Source organism: Chiloscyllium punctatum, chromosome 19, assembly GCF_047496795.1.
Source record: "Chiloscyllium punctatum isolate Juve2018m chromosome 19, sChiPun1.3, whole genome shotgun sequence".
Lineage (NCBI taxonomy): Eukaryota > Metazoa > Chordata > Chondrichthyes > Orectolobiformes > Hemiscylliidae > Chiloscyllium > Chiloscyllium punctatum.
Window position 1 is genome coordinate 80,053,908 of NC_092757.1, and position 16,733 is coordinate 80,070,640.

A 16,733-nucleotide genomic window follows, 5' to 3' on the forward strand; every position below is an offset into this window, starting at 1 on the left:
AGGACCATAGCTCAAGCCAATGAGCCACCACCATTTCGAACCTACTAAAGGTGGACAACAACTTCAGCCAGGCCAGTGCTTCCACATCCAGCAAACAAATAATTAGCAAAGAAAGAGAAGGGGGACACTCCTTCTCGGCCTGCCTCCCCTCTCGAGAGCTCTGATTCTCATTTGAAATGCTGCTAAGATCAGCTATTTGAGATGAGATGTGGGTCGACCATGACATCCTTATTGGACAGTGCCACATTAATTGGTGTATCTATTTTGACAGCAGAACCACAATCTTATGGCAAATCCCTCATGAATAAACGTGAACACAAGGCCCCAGAACATTATGAAACTCTCATTGCAAAGTGGAAGAACAAGTGGAACACCGGGTTAGTTGGAAAGAGGGCATACTTTGTGCTATCGCCATGACTCCAGAGAGGGGGTTGATGATGAGATTCTGTGTTTGTTGGTGATTGTGATGTGGAGGTTGTGACAAGCTGTGAATATTTGTCAACGTGCTGACCGGAGGCAGAGGTCCACCTGTAGCAGTGATCTAAACAAAGAAGAGAAAAGAGAAACCAGATCAGATACTAGTTGAAACTTGTTCAGAAGTTACTCATTTAGTGGCTTGTGTTCAGCCAGTGGGTGTAAGAGCTTGTTAAACGGATCATTGCATCTGTAAACAGTGAGTATTACAAACCATTTTGTATCATACAGCTCTTTTTATTCATGGGCACAAGGAGAAGGTTCTAGATTTTGTCCCTGACACAATTGTGACTTCCTTTTCAAAAGTGACCAATCTCTGTTGGTTTGCTACCGTTTTTATAAGAATTTGTATCCTGAAGCAGCTCAGTGTTATTTTCCCCATCAATACTATAAAGTGAGCATTAGTGGAAATACTCTTATAAATCAAATGGACCTAGTCAAAGGCCACATTGGGATCAATTGTCTTTTCCAGTATTTATGCTCATGAAAAGAAATGACAAGTTTCAAAGAACTTATACAGCATGTACAGACACTCTACATACTTATGCATACATTTATAAAAGAGGCAAATTGTGAATTGTTTGATGAAGTAACAGATTTATGAAGGGGTCAATGGATGCTCTGTCTACATATTAAGAAAACATTTGGTAAAGCTTCACATAAAGAGATGGTTTAAAAGCTTGCAGCTTATATACTTTGATAAAAACATGGTTAAGGATAGAAAACAGCAACTTGAGGTGTACAGATACATTTCTGACAGGAAGGATGTAGACACTGGTGTTCCGCAAGGGTCAGTACTAGGGTCACTGCTTTCAACCAATCAACTTTGGTAAAACATGGAGTAGCAAGAAGGATGGATAGAAGGTGGAGCTGAGAAACTGTCAAACAGAGAGGCTTGATGCATTTTGGTAAAAGGGTCAGGAAAAAGGCAACAGGAACTTTAATGCCACAGAACAAAAGAGTCTAATGGGATAGAGGGACCCGAGGATTTGTGCACATTGATTTCTGAACATGATAGGTACTGAGAGTGTGGTTAACAAAGTACATAGGATCTCCATCTTCATGAAACGTTGAGTTCAAAAGCGAGAAGGTTTTACTAAAAGTTTTATAAAGCTCTGGTCAGACAACAACAGTTGCGGTGTGTCCAGTTCTGGCCACCACATTTTAGGAAGGACGTGGTGGTGCAGAGGAGATTCACCAGAATGGTGCCGGCGATGAGGGGCTACAAGGTTAGGTGGAGATGCCAAAGTTGTTTCTCTGCAGATGAAATAAAGCAATTCCCATTAGCTGATAGCTTGGAGACATGAACCAAAGTTTTGGGTAAGACATAGAGGAGATTGAAATAAAGGTCTGTGAGTAGATCTCTTTAGCAGCGAGTAGGCCCAGTGCCTACAGAGTGCAGGGAGAGATGGTCAATGATTTCAAAAGGAGATTGGATGGACACATGAGAGGAATAGACTTGCAGGGCGATGGGTATAGAATGGGAGAATGGGACTGCCTGGATCTAGGTACAGAGAGCCGGCAAGTCTGCAAGTCAATGAACCAAAACATCTCCCTCAAAGATTTAGTGACTCTTTAATTCAATGAGTCCTCCAGTGAGTAACTCCCAGTACTAATTCCTTCTCATTATCTCCTCCACACAGGAAGTGTAATGTGGTGCCCTGCATTCACTGACAGCAGGTACGTACCATCAGTAAATAGTGCAAATCACCATTAAATGGTAAGTGGCTGCCAGCTACAAGGTAATTACTGTTAATGGCTGTCAATGGAAAAATTCTGTTTTGAAAATTGATTGCAGCATGCAGCTTAGCAGAGAAAATTAACTTAAGGTGTGGACAACCTTCCAAGATCAATAAGAGGAGGCTTTTTGCGTTTAGGAGAAACTCAGACTTACCTTTCCTCACAGAATCGAATATCTTTACCATCTGACCCTTTGGGTCTGTGCTGTCTCTCTGACAGAACTCTCCACATCATATCCCCTTTTCCCTATCATTATTAACATTTCACTTTTTACTATAAATTTATCTACTTTTTTTTGAAAAACTTTACAGATTAAATCAATGGTTTAAGTTTTATATTGCAAGTGTTGTTATCAACCTCTATATTCAAAGGGTTTTTTGGTGGGAGGATGGAGTTTGTGTTTTTTTTAAATCCCTGAAGGTGCTTGCTGGATCCTAATACAGTTTACTGCATCCCAAAATGGTCTGTCTTACTTCCCAGATGATTGGCACTTATGCTGTGAAGAATTTCCTCCGTCCATAAATACTACAAATTGCCTTTAATACAAGGGAGCTTTGATGGAAACTCTTTGGTTCCAGCTGGTTCTTTGATTGATGGAACGTGTTCATTGGCAGAGCAGGGAAAAACGCCCATGCAAAATGCGGAATGTTCCAGGCCTGCACAGGCAGATGGTGCATGAAAGGTTTTCTGACGTCGTTCCCTGCACTGGCCTTTTTGACCACAGGGCACCTATCCCAATCCTGGTATGGTGCCCATCGAATTGTGTACTCTGATTCTGGGTTAAGGCAGTTCATTGTAATGTTCCAGACAGTCTCTACTTCTTGATTAGTAAGGGGATCAAGGGAAGAAGGCAGGAGAATGGGATTGAGGAGCATGTCAGCCATGATCGAATGGTGGAGCAGACTCAGTTTGTTAAATGGCCTAATTCTGCCCCTATATCTTGTGATCTTATGGTCCATGGTCATTTTCTGGTGATGATGAGAGGCCGTTTAGCTGTCTGGGGGAGGGAACACCTTGTTTGAGGCTGGTTGGGGGTGGGAAGAGGGTATTAGTGTTCAGGGCTCCAGACAGGCCTACCCGTCTCGCCTACCTCGCGGAGTGGGAGTGTCGTTAAATTCCCTTGGAGAAGGAATCCCTGCTCCTCCCGAATAATGTTAGCCTGATGGGCTTTCATATTTCTTCATTAAATTCTTTAAAGTTCTTCATGCTGAAGAACCCCCTTCTGGTTGTTTGCTTTTTATTGTTGGCAGATGCTGCCCTGAAGCTGGAGATTTTCCGATGTCCCAAACCCAACTCCCTCATTTCCACTGTGGCTTTGGTAGTCTGCCTGCTCTTGTCTCTGGTTAAAATTCCAACCAGTGACCATTACCCTTCGGGGGTGCTGGGTTAAGGATCCATGGGTTGTCCCGGTTCTTCTTTCCCACCCTCCCAAAATGGAAAATCTAGCCCAAGGAGTTTGTGCCGTAAATGGGGATGTGATGTGTGTGCATGATTCCTGGATCATGATAAGAAAATACGCTTGAGGCACAGGTATCCAGCGCAGTGGAGTTTCAGCCAGATTGCCATTGGAGGTGTAGGAGACAATGGGTAAATATCTGATACCAACCATCTTCTGTGGAACTTCCTGAGAAAAGGGTCAGCCCCTCTCTGACCATTTTCTCATACTTCCTAGCAGCAAACTAACCAATAAGCAGCTGATCTTGAACCCTTCCTCTTCATCATGTGCGGGGACATTGAGTCATAGAGATGTGCAACACAGAAACAGACCCTTCGGTCCAACTTGTCCAGACTGACCAGATATCCCAACCCAATCTAGTCCTATTTGCCAGCACCTGGCCCACATCCCTCCAAACCCTTCCTATTCATATACCCATCCAAATATCTTTTAAATGTTGCAATTGTACTCATTCCATACACATACACCCTCTGTATGAAAAAGTTACCCCTTCGGTCTCTTTTATATCTTCCCCTCTCATCCTAAACCTATGCCCTCTAGTTCTGGACTCCCCCACCCCAGGGAACAGACTTTGTCTCTTTATCCTGTCCATGCCCCTCATGATTTTGTAAACCTCTATAATGTTTTGTCTCCTCAGTCTCCGACGCTCCAGAGAAAACAGCCCCAGCCTGTTCAGCCTCTCCCTATAGCTCAAATCCTGCAACCCTGGCAACATCCTTGTAAATCTTTTCTGAACTCTTTCGGGTTTCACAACATCTTTCAGATAGGGAGGAGACCAGAATTGCACACAATATTCCAACAGTGACCTAACCAGTGTCCCGTACAGCCGCAACATGACCTCCCGACTCCTGTGCTCAATACTCTGGGTCCAAGGCAGAAATTAAATTGAAATTGAGTTAAATTGAAAATGAAAGAGGCAAAACAAGAAATAGGGAATAGGTCACTGTCCAGTAAGGATTGAAAGGCCAGTGGGTCACAAGGGGAAAGAAAGCCAAGGCAGGTAAGAGTTCCATTGCTTGGAAACAAGGTAGGAGGTTGTACAATGAGCCCAGACTGGAGAATTGGATTGGAAAGCAATAGAGAGAAAGGAAAGTTGGAAGAAAAGGTAGAAAAACAAAGGAAATAGGAAAAAGAAAATAATGCTTCTTTTGTATCGCTTTGACATCCTTTGGCACTTTGCACACAACAAAATTATGTTTCAGTGTGCAGTAACTGGTACATAGGCAATGACAGTTAGGGAACATCAGAGAAACTAAGTGAGAAATGAAGTAAATTAGTTTATTATCAATATGATTGTCACCAGTGATAAGGAATAGTGTCACACCCCAGAACACAACTTGACAATGTGCTTGATCAATAAATTGAAAAGGTTTCTTTGTCAGCTTTATTGCTTGAGTACTGAACTTGCACATTTAGTGCTGTGCAGGCTAAGGGTTACTGCACTGCCTTGCAGTTCTGACCTATTCTGGATTCCAGACCTTGCTCTCCTACAATGCTCTCATTGTCTTGTATGAGTCTGCCCGCCATTAAAAAGCGACTTGTTTGTTTTGCCTTCTCGGACTCTTATCTTATCAGCACTGAAGTTACAATGGTGCAGGTGTACTCACCATCTTGCCATCAGGTGACAGCAGACTGTGGCTTGGGTCCAGGTTTGCTGGCGAGACTTGCTGTAAAACTGTTTGGCTTGTTACCATGGCGCTGTTACCATGGTGGCTGATTGCTGTGGAAGAGGAGACTTCACTGGTCCCTTGCTGGCCATATCGCACGCCTGCTGCACAAAATAAATTCAAAATCAAATACACTGAAATCAACTGGATTGTATCTTAGCCTTTTTAGCCCAACAGAGAGCAAACAAAAAAAAAACACATGAAGTAAACACTGACATGGTGGCGGGGGCAAAGGTGAAAGGTCTCTGGTGTACCTAAGTACGTCAGTCAATACACTGCCTGTATTCCCACTAAGCAGCAGAATGAAAAGACCAACATTTCAGTGTGCAAACCTGGATGTGATAAGAACATCAAACCATGCCACAAATCAAAATAGGCATTTAACTCTATAATGGAGGAAAAGCCAAGGTGATAATTCTAAATTCAGTTAAGAATTTCAGCCCCACGTAGGTTTCTTCTGTTAGAAAATAATTCTTCCCAGCCTTTTTAGAAGTTGTGCTACATGATAAAGTCTAAATGAAATTCTAAGCCCTGATATCTGTTGAAAGTGCTAGAACTGCTGCCTCCCCCTACTTAATTCTGAACAGGACAGCAATCTGTAATGCAGGCAGTCAGATAGGAGGCAATCTCAACCCAACAGATCAGCAAGTCTCCACAGGGCTGTTGGTGACTGACATGTTAACCACACATGGAGGGATAGACCTGTCACAGCAGTCTGGGATTTTCTTTCTCCAACTCCACTCCAAATAATCCTGAAGGTTAATGCCTTGAAGAGAAGTAGTAAGAAGTGTCCAAGTGGTCTGTTTTGGTAAGCTGCTGGGTATCAGCTGGTTAAACTCAACTTGAGCAGCCCAGGCCTGAATTCCCATGGATTGTCTCATGGCATGGTGTTCTTAATGGGAAAAGGTGTGGCCTTGCTACCAGGTGAACAAAGTCTGTGTGGACGACTCAGGGGTTAGATGCCCCATTTCACCAGAAGTAATTTGCCATCTCACATCAAACAGAATAGCAACACAATACGAATTCATGTCACTTCAGAGAGCACATGTGAACAGGAAGATCCTTGTGAGCAGGTCGCTGACTGTTCGTGAGGCAGCAATTCTAAACCTTGTACTCGCGAGTGACCGCGAGATAAAATTAGCCTTAAACTCCAGGACTGCTTTTTTTTTTAAATTAGCCTTGGGTTATGATAGATGAGGCATTTCTTCCAGTCCAACCTGATTGTCGGGGAGGAGCAAGTGGGGATGGGGGGTTGAGAGTCTCTCGCAATATAGAAATCACTGAGTCCAACTCTCAGGACGGCCCGAGGTTTGCCTCAGTTTGGGGGCTTCTGTCAGAGAGGCGTAACATTCTGAGGAAACAAAAGCACTACTGCCCGGCTCACCCTGACTGAGTAGCACCTCCTGCCAGCTGGCCATGTTGGGGCACTGATGGTTGTGGAGATGTTCATAGCCAGGAGAACCTTGACTTCCTTCATGAAGGAAGATGCCGGGCAGCGAGTGGCCTATGAAGGGAAAAAAAATGGGGAGAAAAGAAAGACAAGGTGAAAAAAAATAAATGTGACAAAGAAAGCATGGGCAGACAACAACAAACTGCATTTCTGTAGTGAACCCTGTGCAAGAGGAAAAGAATGTGGATTTACATAGAATCTGCCACCTCCTCAGGACACCCCAAGGTGTTTCATTACCAATTCAGCAATTCAAATACTGTCAACACATGTGGCAATCAATGTTAACATGGCAAGTTCCCGCAGACATAAATGACCAGCTAGTTGGAGGTCGAAGGATAAATATTGTCCAAGACAGGAGTGGATTCCCCTTGTTCAACTTCAAAGGCACTGTCTTGTGCTCAAGTAAAAGAGGGCAAATGGTGACTTCGTTTTATAAAGCACAGCACTTCCAACAGGGAATCACTCCCTCAGCAAGAGGGGAATAAATGAAATGGGAAAAATTAGGCTAGGTACATTAAAGCCTAACAGGGAGAAGGTTTCGAAAAACAGGGATGGAGGTGATAAGGTGGAAGACCAAGACTGGAATTTCCTCAGCCAAGGGGTAGCGTGACTGAGAAATAGAACATTTTGAGTTGCAAACCATTTGCGCTATGAAAAATGAGCTTGATTATCACTTAAGATTGATAAATCTGTGACATCATCACTCGATCTTAGTGCCTTGAAAGCAGCCTTTCAATTGCAATGAAAACAAGAACTGCGTTCATAGCTGGAAATGTGCCAACACAAGCAGTAACTCATGTCCAGGGCAAACATTGTGAAATGCCAGGGTGATGGCATTATTGAATAATTCAGAGTCACAGTTGTCACTATTTCTCACAGTTGCCAACTTCCTTCATATTTCTGACATTGTGATGTGTGTTTGTTCTTTCAGCAACTCAGAAATGGCTGTAGACAGCCATTTGTTACTTTTCTGAAAGTATTTGGGACCTCTATTCTGTGCACTACAAGCTAAACATTTCAGAGCTTGCTCTGTGCTTGCTGATCCTAACCATCAGTCACTCCTGATTGCTTTCTAGGGATTTTTCCATTAATATGGATTATGCACAAAAAATGGACTATCCAGTGAACTACAAAGAGCCATCGACTTGTAACCCAGGGCTTCAGGGAGGAGGAAGTCAGAAAAAAAATCCTATTTGAGCTGAGCGCTGATTCATTCCCTTGTTCAAGTTTAGAGCTTTAACGAATGAGCAGAAAGTACAGCACGATTTGCAATGTGGCCTGGTTACCCTAGTTGGTTAATCGACTAGTGTGACATTCAGAATAAAACCAACAGCATCCCCTTGTGATTCCCATTTAAACCGAGGTAACTTGGGACCAGTCTCCTCCCCCTGCCGGGACAGTGAAGCCAATAGCAAACCACCTCTGACAGAAACTGCCAAGATATCAGCTCAGGATGAAGCATCAGCAGACAATGTGACAAGAGTCTTGCTGTTATGGAATGAAATGGTCATCTTACTGGCTCCCCAGTATGGTTGCACGGCTTGGTATGGATGAAAAGTCCTCACCAGGCCCTTCCTCATGAACCAAACAGCAGCAGAGTCAAAGAAGCTATAGGTAAAGACGAAAAAAGAAATGTTCCTTCTCTCCTAGTCCAATCCAATGTGTAGGCCAGGAAAAGTGTGGAAAAGACAATGGGATTCCTATTGCCAAGGAAAGATAAAGAATCAATCTGACTAATTTTACTGAATAAAAACATAAACCAATGAAGATTTGCAACAGAAAACATCATGAGACCAAGTGAGGCTCCTGAATGCCTCAAGAGTGTTCTCACCTCTTTTCCCAACACCCACCACCTGCTGAAGAGATACAATGGCAATAGGGAAGGAAACATCTGATGAGCTACAATAGGAAACTCAGGAAAGCTGCTCCCCGATTCTGTAAATGATGAAACAACTCCAGCAGATGATGATGATGGCATCTGAGCTGTCAATAACCAAACACAAATAAATCCATGCACCCCGTCTCCTACTCCCTCAGCAAATGATCACCCCTTCTTCAATATCGCAGATTCCTTGGTTGCTACATCTATGAATCATTTGAATGTAACCGATTATCGATGGGTTATTTGCTTGAAGGAGGCATGAATTAACAGCTTTTAACTGCTTTTCAATGACCCTACATCAATGACTAAAATTTTTTGTAAAACTTCCATGAGGATTCAATGTTAAATCAGTAGTGTACTCAGTTTCCCCATCTCTAATCCAAGCCCGTTTAGCAATGGTTTGCCTTGTAAACAGCAGCAAGACAGTAAAACCCTTAAATGGTTCTGTCGCCCAGTGGTCACATAATGGTCCAGAGGATAATAAAAAGCTTTTAGTTTACAACCCAGTCTCCTGTAAAACTGTCAGTGGGGAAAAAATCCATTATTTATTTGGCTGTTAACAGTATCTTATATGATTGCTTGTGAAATTCTTTATAATTTTTTCACCTCTATATTCCTAAAGGGATTGACCAATGCCAGAAGTCAATTCTGAGCTGTTGTACTTTCCAAAGTAAGCAATCCAGTCTGCACAGTGAATCTGATCTTATTCTCATTTACTATCCACACAGATGTACTTTCCATCTGGAGACTTGGGATATTATGAACAAGTCTGAGAAACTTACAGCTTATTTCCCTTCCCTTAACCAAGGAGGATATTGGTGTTAATTGTGACACTGTTGAGAGTGTGGTGCTAGAAAAGCACAGCAGGTCGGGCAACATCCGAGGAGCAGGAAAATCGATGTTTCGGGCATAAAGCCTTCATCAGGAAGTGCTTTCTATGTCAACTGCAACAATCCACTTGCAAGCTAGTTGGCTCCAGGGCTGTTTCAAATTCATTGCCATTTTGAGCATATCCTGCATTCACCAACTCACCATAAGTATTGCAGTAGGAAACAACAATAAAAACAGACAGGATACCCTTCGTTGTCCAGTACTTCCCGGGTGCAGAACGACTACGCCATGTTCTTCACAGCCTTCAACACAGTATCGATGAGGATGAGCACCTCGCCAAGACCTTCCCTGTGCCTCCACTTCTCACATTAAAACAACCAGCAAACCTTAAACTGATTATGAGCAAACTGCCCAGCCCTCAGGACAACAACACTGCACAACCCTACCACAGCAGCCGCTGCAAGAAGTGTCAACGTGGATACCATCATTATGCGTGGGGACACCTTTCACCATGTACATGGTGAGTACTCATGTGACTCAACCAACGTTGTTTATCTCATACGCTGCAAGCAAGGATGCCCTGAGGCATGGTATATTGGCAAGACCGAACAGATGCTATGACAATGGATGAATGGACACCGCACACCTACACCAGGCAGGAGTATTCCCTTCTAGTTGTGGAACACTTCAGCAGTCCAGGACATATGGCCTCAGACCTTCAGGTGACCATCCTCCAAGGCGGACTTCAGGACAAGCAACAACACAGAGTGATTGAGCAAAAGCTGATAGCAAAGTTTGGTACCCATGGGAATGGCCTCAACTGAGACCTTGGGTACATGTGACACTACAGGTGATCCCACTGCATGATAAACACACACACACCCTTACGTGCACCCTCTCAAACATACCCATCATACTTAACCAAGTTTACATACACATACATATAAACACACACACTCTATCACATGCACTCACACCAACATGCACACTCAATCTGTCACTCTGACATGCATGCACAAGTAAGCTTATGGGGTGATACTGTTTTTGCAGAATTACATTTTATTTTGCTCAAAAACTGCATGAATCCATGTAAAACTCTGTAAAACTATACAGAGGGTTTGTCAGTCTGACATAGCATTGGGAGACAGACAGACTTCATACCTATTGTTTAAAAACCTGAGCTATCTTGAGAATGTAATTTAAAAGAAGTTCTGGGATTTCCATATCAAAGAACAGAAACCAGCATATTCCATTATAAAAGATGAAAGTTTTAATCTAAGACTGTTTACTGTATCACATCTCCATGACATTGGACTCCTTTGGCTATAAATTCTGTGAGCATGATCTTATTCTCCACAGCCATCTGAATAAGGAGTGGTGCTCCAAAAGCTGGTGCTTCCAAATAAGCCTGTTGGACGATAAACTGTGTTGTGTGATATTTAATTGAATACATTCAAAGGTACGCAAACACCAAGTGTCACCACGTACTGAGGTTCTACCTGTCCCCAGTGTTTCGAAGGATGGGCCTGGCCTCGCTGCCGCGGAACACTCCGAGTAGTTGGACCGTTCCGTATCACCTGTCCTTCGTGGAGAAGTTTATGAAGAAAAACACCTTTGACCACAGGTCCATTAGGAAGTGGTCAGCACGTAGTATCCTTGAGACTCTTCGGGAAAAGGAGAGGGCAGATCCTATCGAGTGGTTCCCTGGGCAGACTGTCAAAGTTATTTGGCAGAATGCCTCATCGCCAGAACTTTCCAACAAGCACTAAGACATGACTTGGCTGGTGGTGAGAAGGGCTCTGCCTGTGAGATCCTTTATGCTTTAAGGTCTGTTCCCCAGGACGCACACCAAGACGAAAATCAACTGTGCCTGGAGGATCATCAACTCGGTGAAGGATGCTCTCTGGCCGGTCCGAAACCTGTTGATCTTCCAGCTGAAGGAGTTGACCCCGACTGAGTGTTGCAGACTGGCACATTCCAAGGTACAGGACTACGTGTTGAGGGATGCGCTGAAGCTTGGGGCAGCTGCCACCAAGTTGCAGTGGGGAAAGACCACCGTGTAACATCTGCCTGCCAAAGATGAACAGGGGGCCCACGCAGTCATTTGGGCTCTGCTGAGGCCTCAACTAAATATATGGATATATAATTGATAAACGTACAGACCTGTATATACAAGTGATAAATTCTGATCTCTGCATGCAAAGAATTTGAATGTTAACGTATGTATGGCATGACCAACTGTACAGACCATTAAAATATTTTATAAATAAAGTATATTTTTGAAACTAAAAAAAAGTATTGCAAATAATACCACCTTCAACACACCACCCTATTCCCTGGCCAATATCTCTGTCTCAGGCTTACAGCAGTGCCCCAATGAAGTTCAGCACAAGCCAGAAGAATCCTTTTCCACTTGGGGACCTTGCAACCTTTTGGTCTCAATCACAAGTTCAATAACTTTGAAGGCTTCAGTTCTCCCCTGTCCTTACCCCAACCCCTACACATTAGGCCTTGTTATCACACAGTCTGCTATTACACACAACCCATTGTTAGCCACTAACAGTCTCCATTAACAGCTATTCACCCTCCCAGCCTGGTCGCTATCCACTCCTTTGTCTGTCCAACTATTCTTCCTTCTCTTTGGGCTCTATCCCCATAATTGTTTCCTCCCCCCCCCATCTTCTACATATAAACTGATTTTTTTACCTAGCTACCATCAGTTCTGAGGGAGGGTCATGCAACCCAAAACGTTAACTTTGATTTACCTCCACAGATGCTGCCAGACCCGCTGAACTTTTCCGGCAATTTGTCTTTCGATTCGAACTTCCTACAATTCACACTTACTTCCTGAAACACCTCTTTTCCATTTTACTTTTGTGGAAGTAGTATTGTCATAAATTGTATGCTACAAATCACCATCAGCAATGTCAAAGTAGCCCGCTATCATTTATATGAAAGGTTTTATGTATGGTGTACTGTTCTTTTAGTTGTCACATTTACCTTGGATAAAACTTTTTCCTTCATGTCTCTGTTATCATAAAGCATCATAGCCTCCAACTCACAACATCATGCAATTATAAAAATGTCTTGCACATGATGCATCAAACTAAAGACATCATAACAAAGATGTTGTTGTGGATAGGAAAGAATCCTTAACTCAGGAGCTAGATATTTCGAATGAATTCCACAATAGCTTAATTGGACTGAATCTCCCAGTAATTAAGTGAACAGCAGCCTTAAAGAGGCAGGTCAGACGAGCAATCCATAAACACATGCCTTAAAGGGGCAGGCCAGACAAGCAAGCCATAAACACATGCCTTAAAGGGACAGGCCAGACAAGCAATCCATAAACACATGCCTTAAAGGGGAAAGCCAGATTAGCATTTAAACATTGTGACGATATTTCAGACCCGAGACAGAATGTAAAGCCCAGTTAATTTTTAGTGGACATCAATGCTGATCATGCCAATCAATGTATTATGTCTAGGTTTGCATAAATACTGCCCAATGCTTAACTATATAGAAGGACAACCCAGGTTTTAATAATCTTCATCGAAACAAACATTTTTTGTTACCTCAATAGCTTCAAAAATGAACCCAGACAACACTTGCCAAGCTAAGATTGGAAGTAAATCATTAACAGTGCGTACAAAAGCAGCCTTAGTTATGACAAGACTACATTCCCTAACTTTATTATGCAAATTAGTTAACAACATATTGCCATAGTATGGCATGTTTCTTCGCTTCATTTACTCAAACAGCTTGTCACCATTAGCTACTTTATATCCTTCAAGTTATGTCTGAAAGATTTTGCGACACGATGTTACGAATAACTTGATTGGCTGCCTGCCTCCCTGTCTCGTTTCTTTTCCCTTAAATTCCACTCCGCACATAGCCAAAAGCAATCAAAGACTTCCCATTAGCGTTCTTCATCACTGAGACAAGCTGATCACATTCCTATTATTTGCTATCTTGCTTTAAACCCGTTAGTATTTTCACTGTCTACCATAAAGTGCTATTTTTAAAAAATTGTGGTGAATAGAGTACTTTTAAAAACTTAACATTATCTTTCCAATTTGTTTCCTCGAAAAAAAATTGTCAACTAGTCCCAAAGTACAGCAACCATCATTAAGTGAGTAGACAAAGACACAAAACGCAAACGCAGATCAGTACAAAAACCGAACAGAGCAACTTCAACTCCAAGAAAGCTAATAATTGTACAAGTGTGTGGCTATCACTCAAAATAGTTACAATTAAAGTCTTTGCTTTCCATTTAGATTTTCAGAAAGTTGGCAAGTTTTAAATAAATGCAGAAAAAGAAGACAATTACACTTTGCCTACATTCAGGTCTCTGAAATAACTCCACAGAGGTTGGTATCTCGTCACCAAGTCCCCCTTTATTTACACATGGAGAGTCTTTGACACTGATCCCGCTCCCTCAGAGCCAGCTCTCAGAGTGAACACAACCTCTGACACTCCTGTTTATATCTGTCAGCCAGGGCTCCCTGATTGGAGTGGAGTAACACCCTCAATCAGAGCACTCAGATTCTATGATGTGTCAGCCCACTAACCTAGTTATAATCACTACAGTATCAAGTCTAAATTTGCATAAAGCCACCATTTTGGAAAAGGTAAGTAGTTATTGGTAGTCTTCTGCAGGGTCTGTGTAGGTCAATAGTTAACACTTTGTAAGCAATCTGTTCCAATGCAGCATCCCAGAAAGATTATTTTCTAATGCTTCCTCATAATCCTGCAGCAAAAGCACTTTCAAAATGGGTTGCAGATGTTGTTTGGTTTGCTACTCATCAACATTACTCTGTGCTGCGGATAAAATGCTCACCCAGCGGGGATCCGACAGAGAAATGGACTGGTTATCTTTGTTGGGTGTCAACATTTACCTGAAGGAAGGAGGGCTGGGATCTCCCCCCTCACAAGTGCTGAGTGCTGACTAGCCCCTGCGCCTTTGCAACTTTTCCAATCTAAAGCATTCTGTGTCTATATGGAGCAAGAGTTGGACAACATCCAAGCTTTAGTTGCTTTGGGGAAAGCAACATTTGCATGGTAGAAGTACCAGGTAATGACCATCTCCAAGGAACAACATTCAGTGGCATTACCATTGTTGGTAGTACAGTTCCTTCACTGTCACTGAGTCAAAATTCTGGAACTTCCTTCCATAAGGTACTGTGAGTGTACCTACCTCATATGGGCTATAATCGTTTGAGAAGACAGCTCAAAGATCTCAACAGTTGATACCCACATCTCATCAAAGAATTCTAAAAACCTTTTTACTGATAGTGATTTTCCAATTCATGTTCATTTCTGTACAATCACCTACATCAATATATTATTAAAATGTTTATGTAGGAGATGCACTTCCCAGCGGCATTCCTTACATACTTTACATCTGTGGTTTTTGGTCATACCTTTATGTCAACATGTGCCATTGTGAATTACTATATCGACTGTCACAATGTAACTGCAAGTTCTGAGCGCTAGGTTGCTCTTTGAAATGAAATGCTGTGGTCTCTTCTCCAGCTCAGTTGCTACCTTTTATAAAATCTGTCAATTTAGGTGCACCTCAAACCTTTCGACTTGCAAAACAGTCAACTTTCAATACAATCCTTCATTGGCTAAACACTCCAGGAAATTTCACTTCCTTTTGTTGTACTTTACTGTTACCGAACACTGTTTTACAGTCTTTGTTTAAATGAATTTTATTACCTTGGTAACATGCCAGGCACTGGGGGGTATAGCTTCATTAGACAAAGATTGACTTTGTCCATGAGTTCAGAAGACAATTGAGTTCACCTCTGCTAGAGTTTATATTTTGCATATTTCATCACCTCTCCTGCTCCCTGTGCTGTTTTGCAGTAAGGTACTACAGTATCATTTTTGCCCAAATTTAGGCCATGCGATCCTTCCTCGGTTGGTATATCTTTCATCTTAAACATCCTGATTCATTTTTGATGCACATCATTCAACACCTCATGCGATATAAAATTTTTGCGGTACAACCAGAGATAGCTACAATAAGAATCTATTGCTTTATGTTAGCGTTCAAGTGTATGTGGGTTCAAATCCCTACTCAAGATACCAGAGCACAAATCCAGGCTGAGACTACGGGAGACTTCTCAGTTGCAGGTGATACCTTCTGGATGAGATGTCAAACAGAAATTCTATTTACCCCCAGGACAGGTCTAAAATGTCTCACCATTTTGAGGGTGAGTAGTGTGCATTCCCTAGTAACTATGGCCAATATTTGTCCCTCAGTGCTATTGTTAAAGTAGATTATCCAGATGTTATCACATTATTATTTTAGGAGCTTACTGTGCTCAAATTGGTTGCAGAATTTCCTACATCATCATTATGACTATGCTTATGATCTACTCTTTGGGGAGAATTCAGGTTACGAAAGCTGCTATATAAATGTTTTCTTACTTTTAATACTAGTCAATTTCACCGATATACACTCACTGTTTATGAGCATATATTTTGTTTTCTGTTACAGTAATAAACTTCTGAACTAGCTCAATTTCTTTTTATTTCGCAGTGCAATTACATCTGCAACACCCCAAAAGGGCTTGGCTATGCAATAGGCAAAAGTGAGGACTGCATATGCTGGAAATCAGAGTCTAGATCAGAGTGGTGCTGGAAAAGCACAGCCGGTCAGGCAGCATCCGAGGAGCAGGAAAATCAACGTTTTGGGCAAAAGCCCTTCATCTCCTCGGATGCTGCCTGAGCTGCTGTACTTTTCCAGCACCACACTCTTAATCCCCATACAACTCCCTATGGCAAAACCTTGAGTCTCCTACTTCCCTCCCAATGAAGTAAAACTAACAAGTCTAACAAAAACGTTGACAGTATGTCCCTTCCCTTCTGGACTCCCTCAATGTCACAGGAGTAGGAGCACAGAAGTGAATGATGTACACAGTGCAGAATGAGGCACATGGCAGCTTTGGACAGGGAGTGACTCAATCTATCCAGGTCAGTCTGAAGGATGTGATTTCTTGCCTAATTCTCCAGGTTAAATAGATGGATTTGGGCTGGTACAAGCTGCTCGGAAATATAGGGGAGTATGACCTTCAACTTGAATCTGTGAAGGACATTTCAGGTGTAGCATTTCAGGTACAGCACCTGTGGATTGTGTGCTTTTTCTTTGCTGTTTATTACCTGCATTAACTTACAGCAAACAACGTTTATAAAACTGAGCAGCAAGAGTATTCCATAAAGAGG

At 42.4% G+C, this 16,733-nt stretch overlaps 1 protein-coding gene across 8 annotated transcripts in view; it reads right to left on the reverse strand.

Moving 5' to 3' along the window:
- hnf1ba (HNF1 homeobox Ba) overlaps window positions 1-16,733 on the reverse strand; it is a 155,324-nt gene that overhangs the window by 40,357 nt on the left and 98,234 nt on the right. For 4 of the 8 annotated variants that reach the window (XM_072589802.1, XM_072589797.1, XM_072589796.1 and 1 more), the window contains exons 5-7: window positions 6,722-6,841; window positions 5,278-5,441; window positions 400-541 (exon numbers count right to left, since the gene is read on the reverse strand). In XM_072589802.1, the coding sequence (XP_072445903.1) occupies window positions 400-541; window positions 5,278-5,441; window positions 6,722-6,841 (426 nt within the window). The remainder of the gene's footprint in view (window positions 1-399; window positions 542-5,277; window positions 5,442-6,721; window positions 6,842-16,733) is intronic. The other 4 variants (XM_072589801.1, XM_072589798.1, XM_072589795.1 and 1 more) reach the window with 3 other exon arrangements.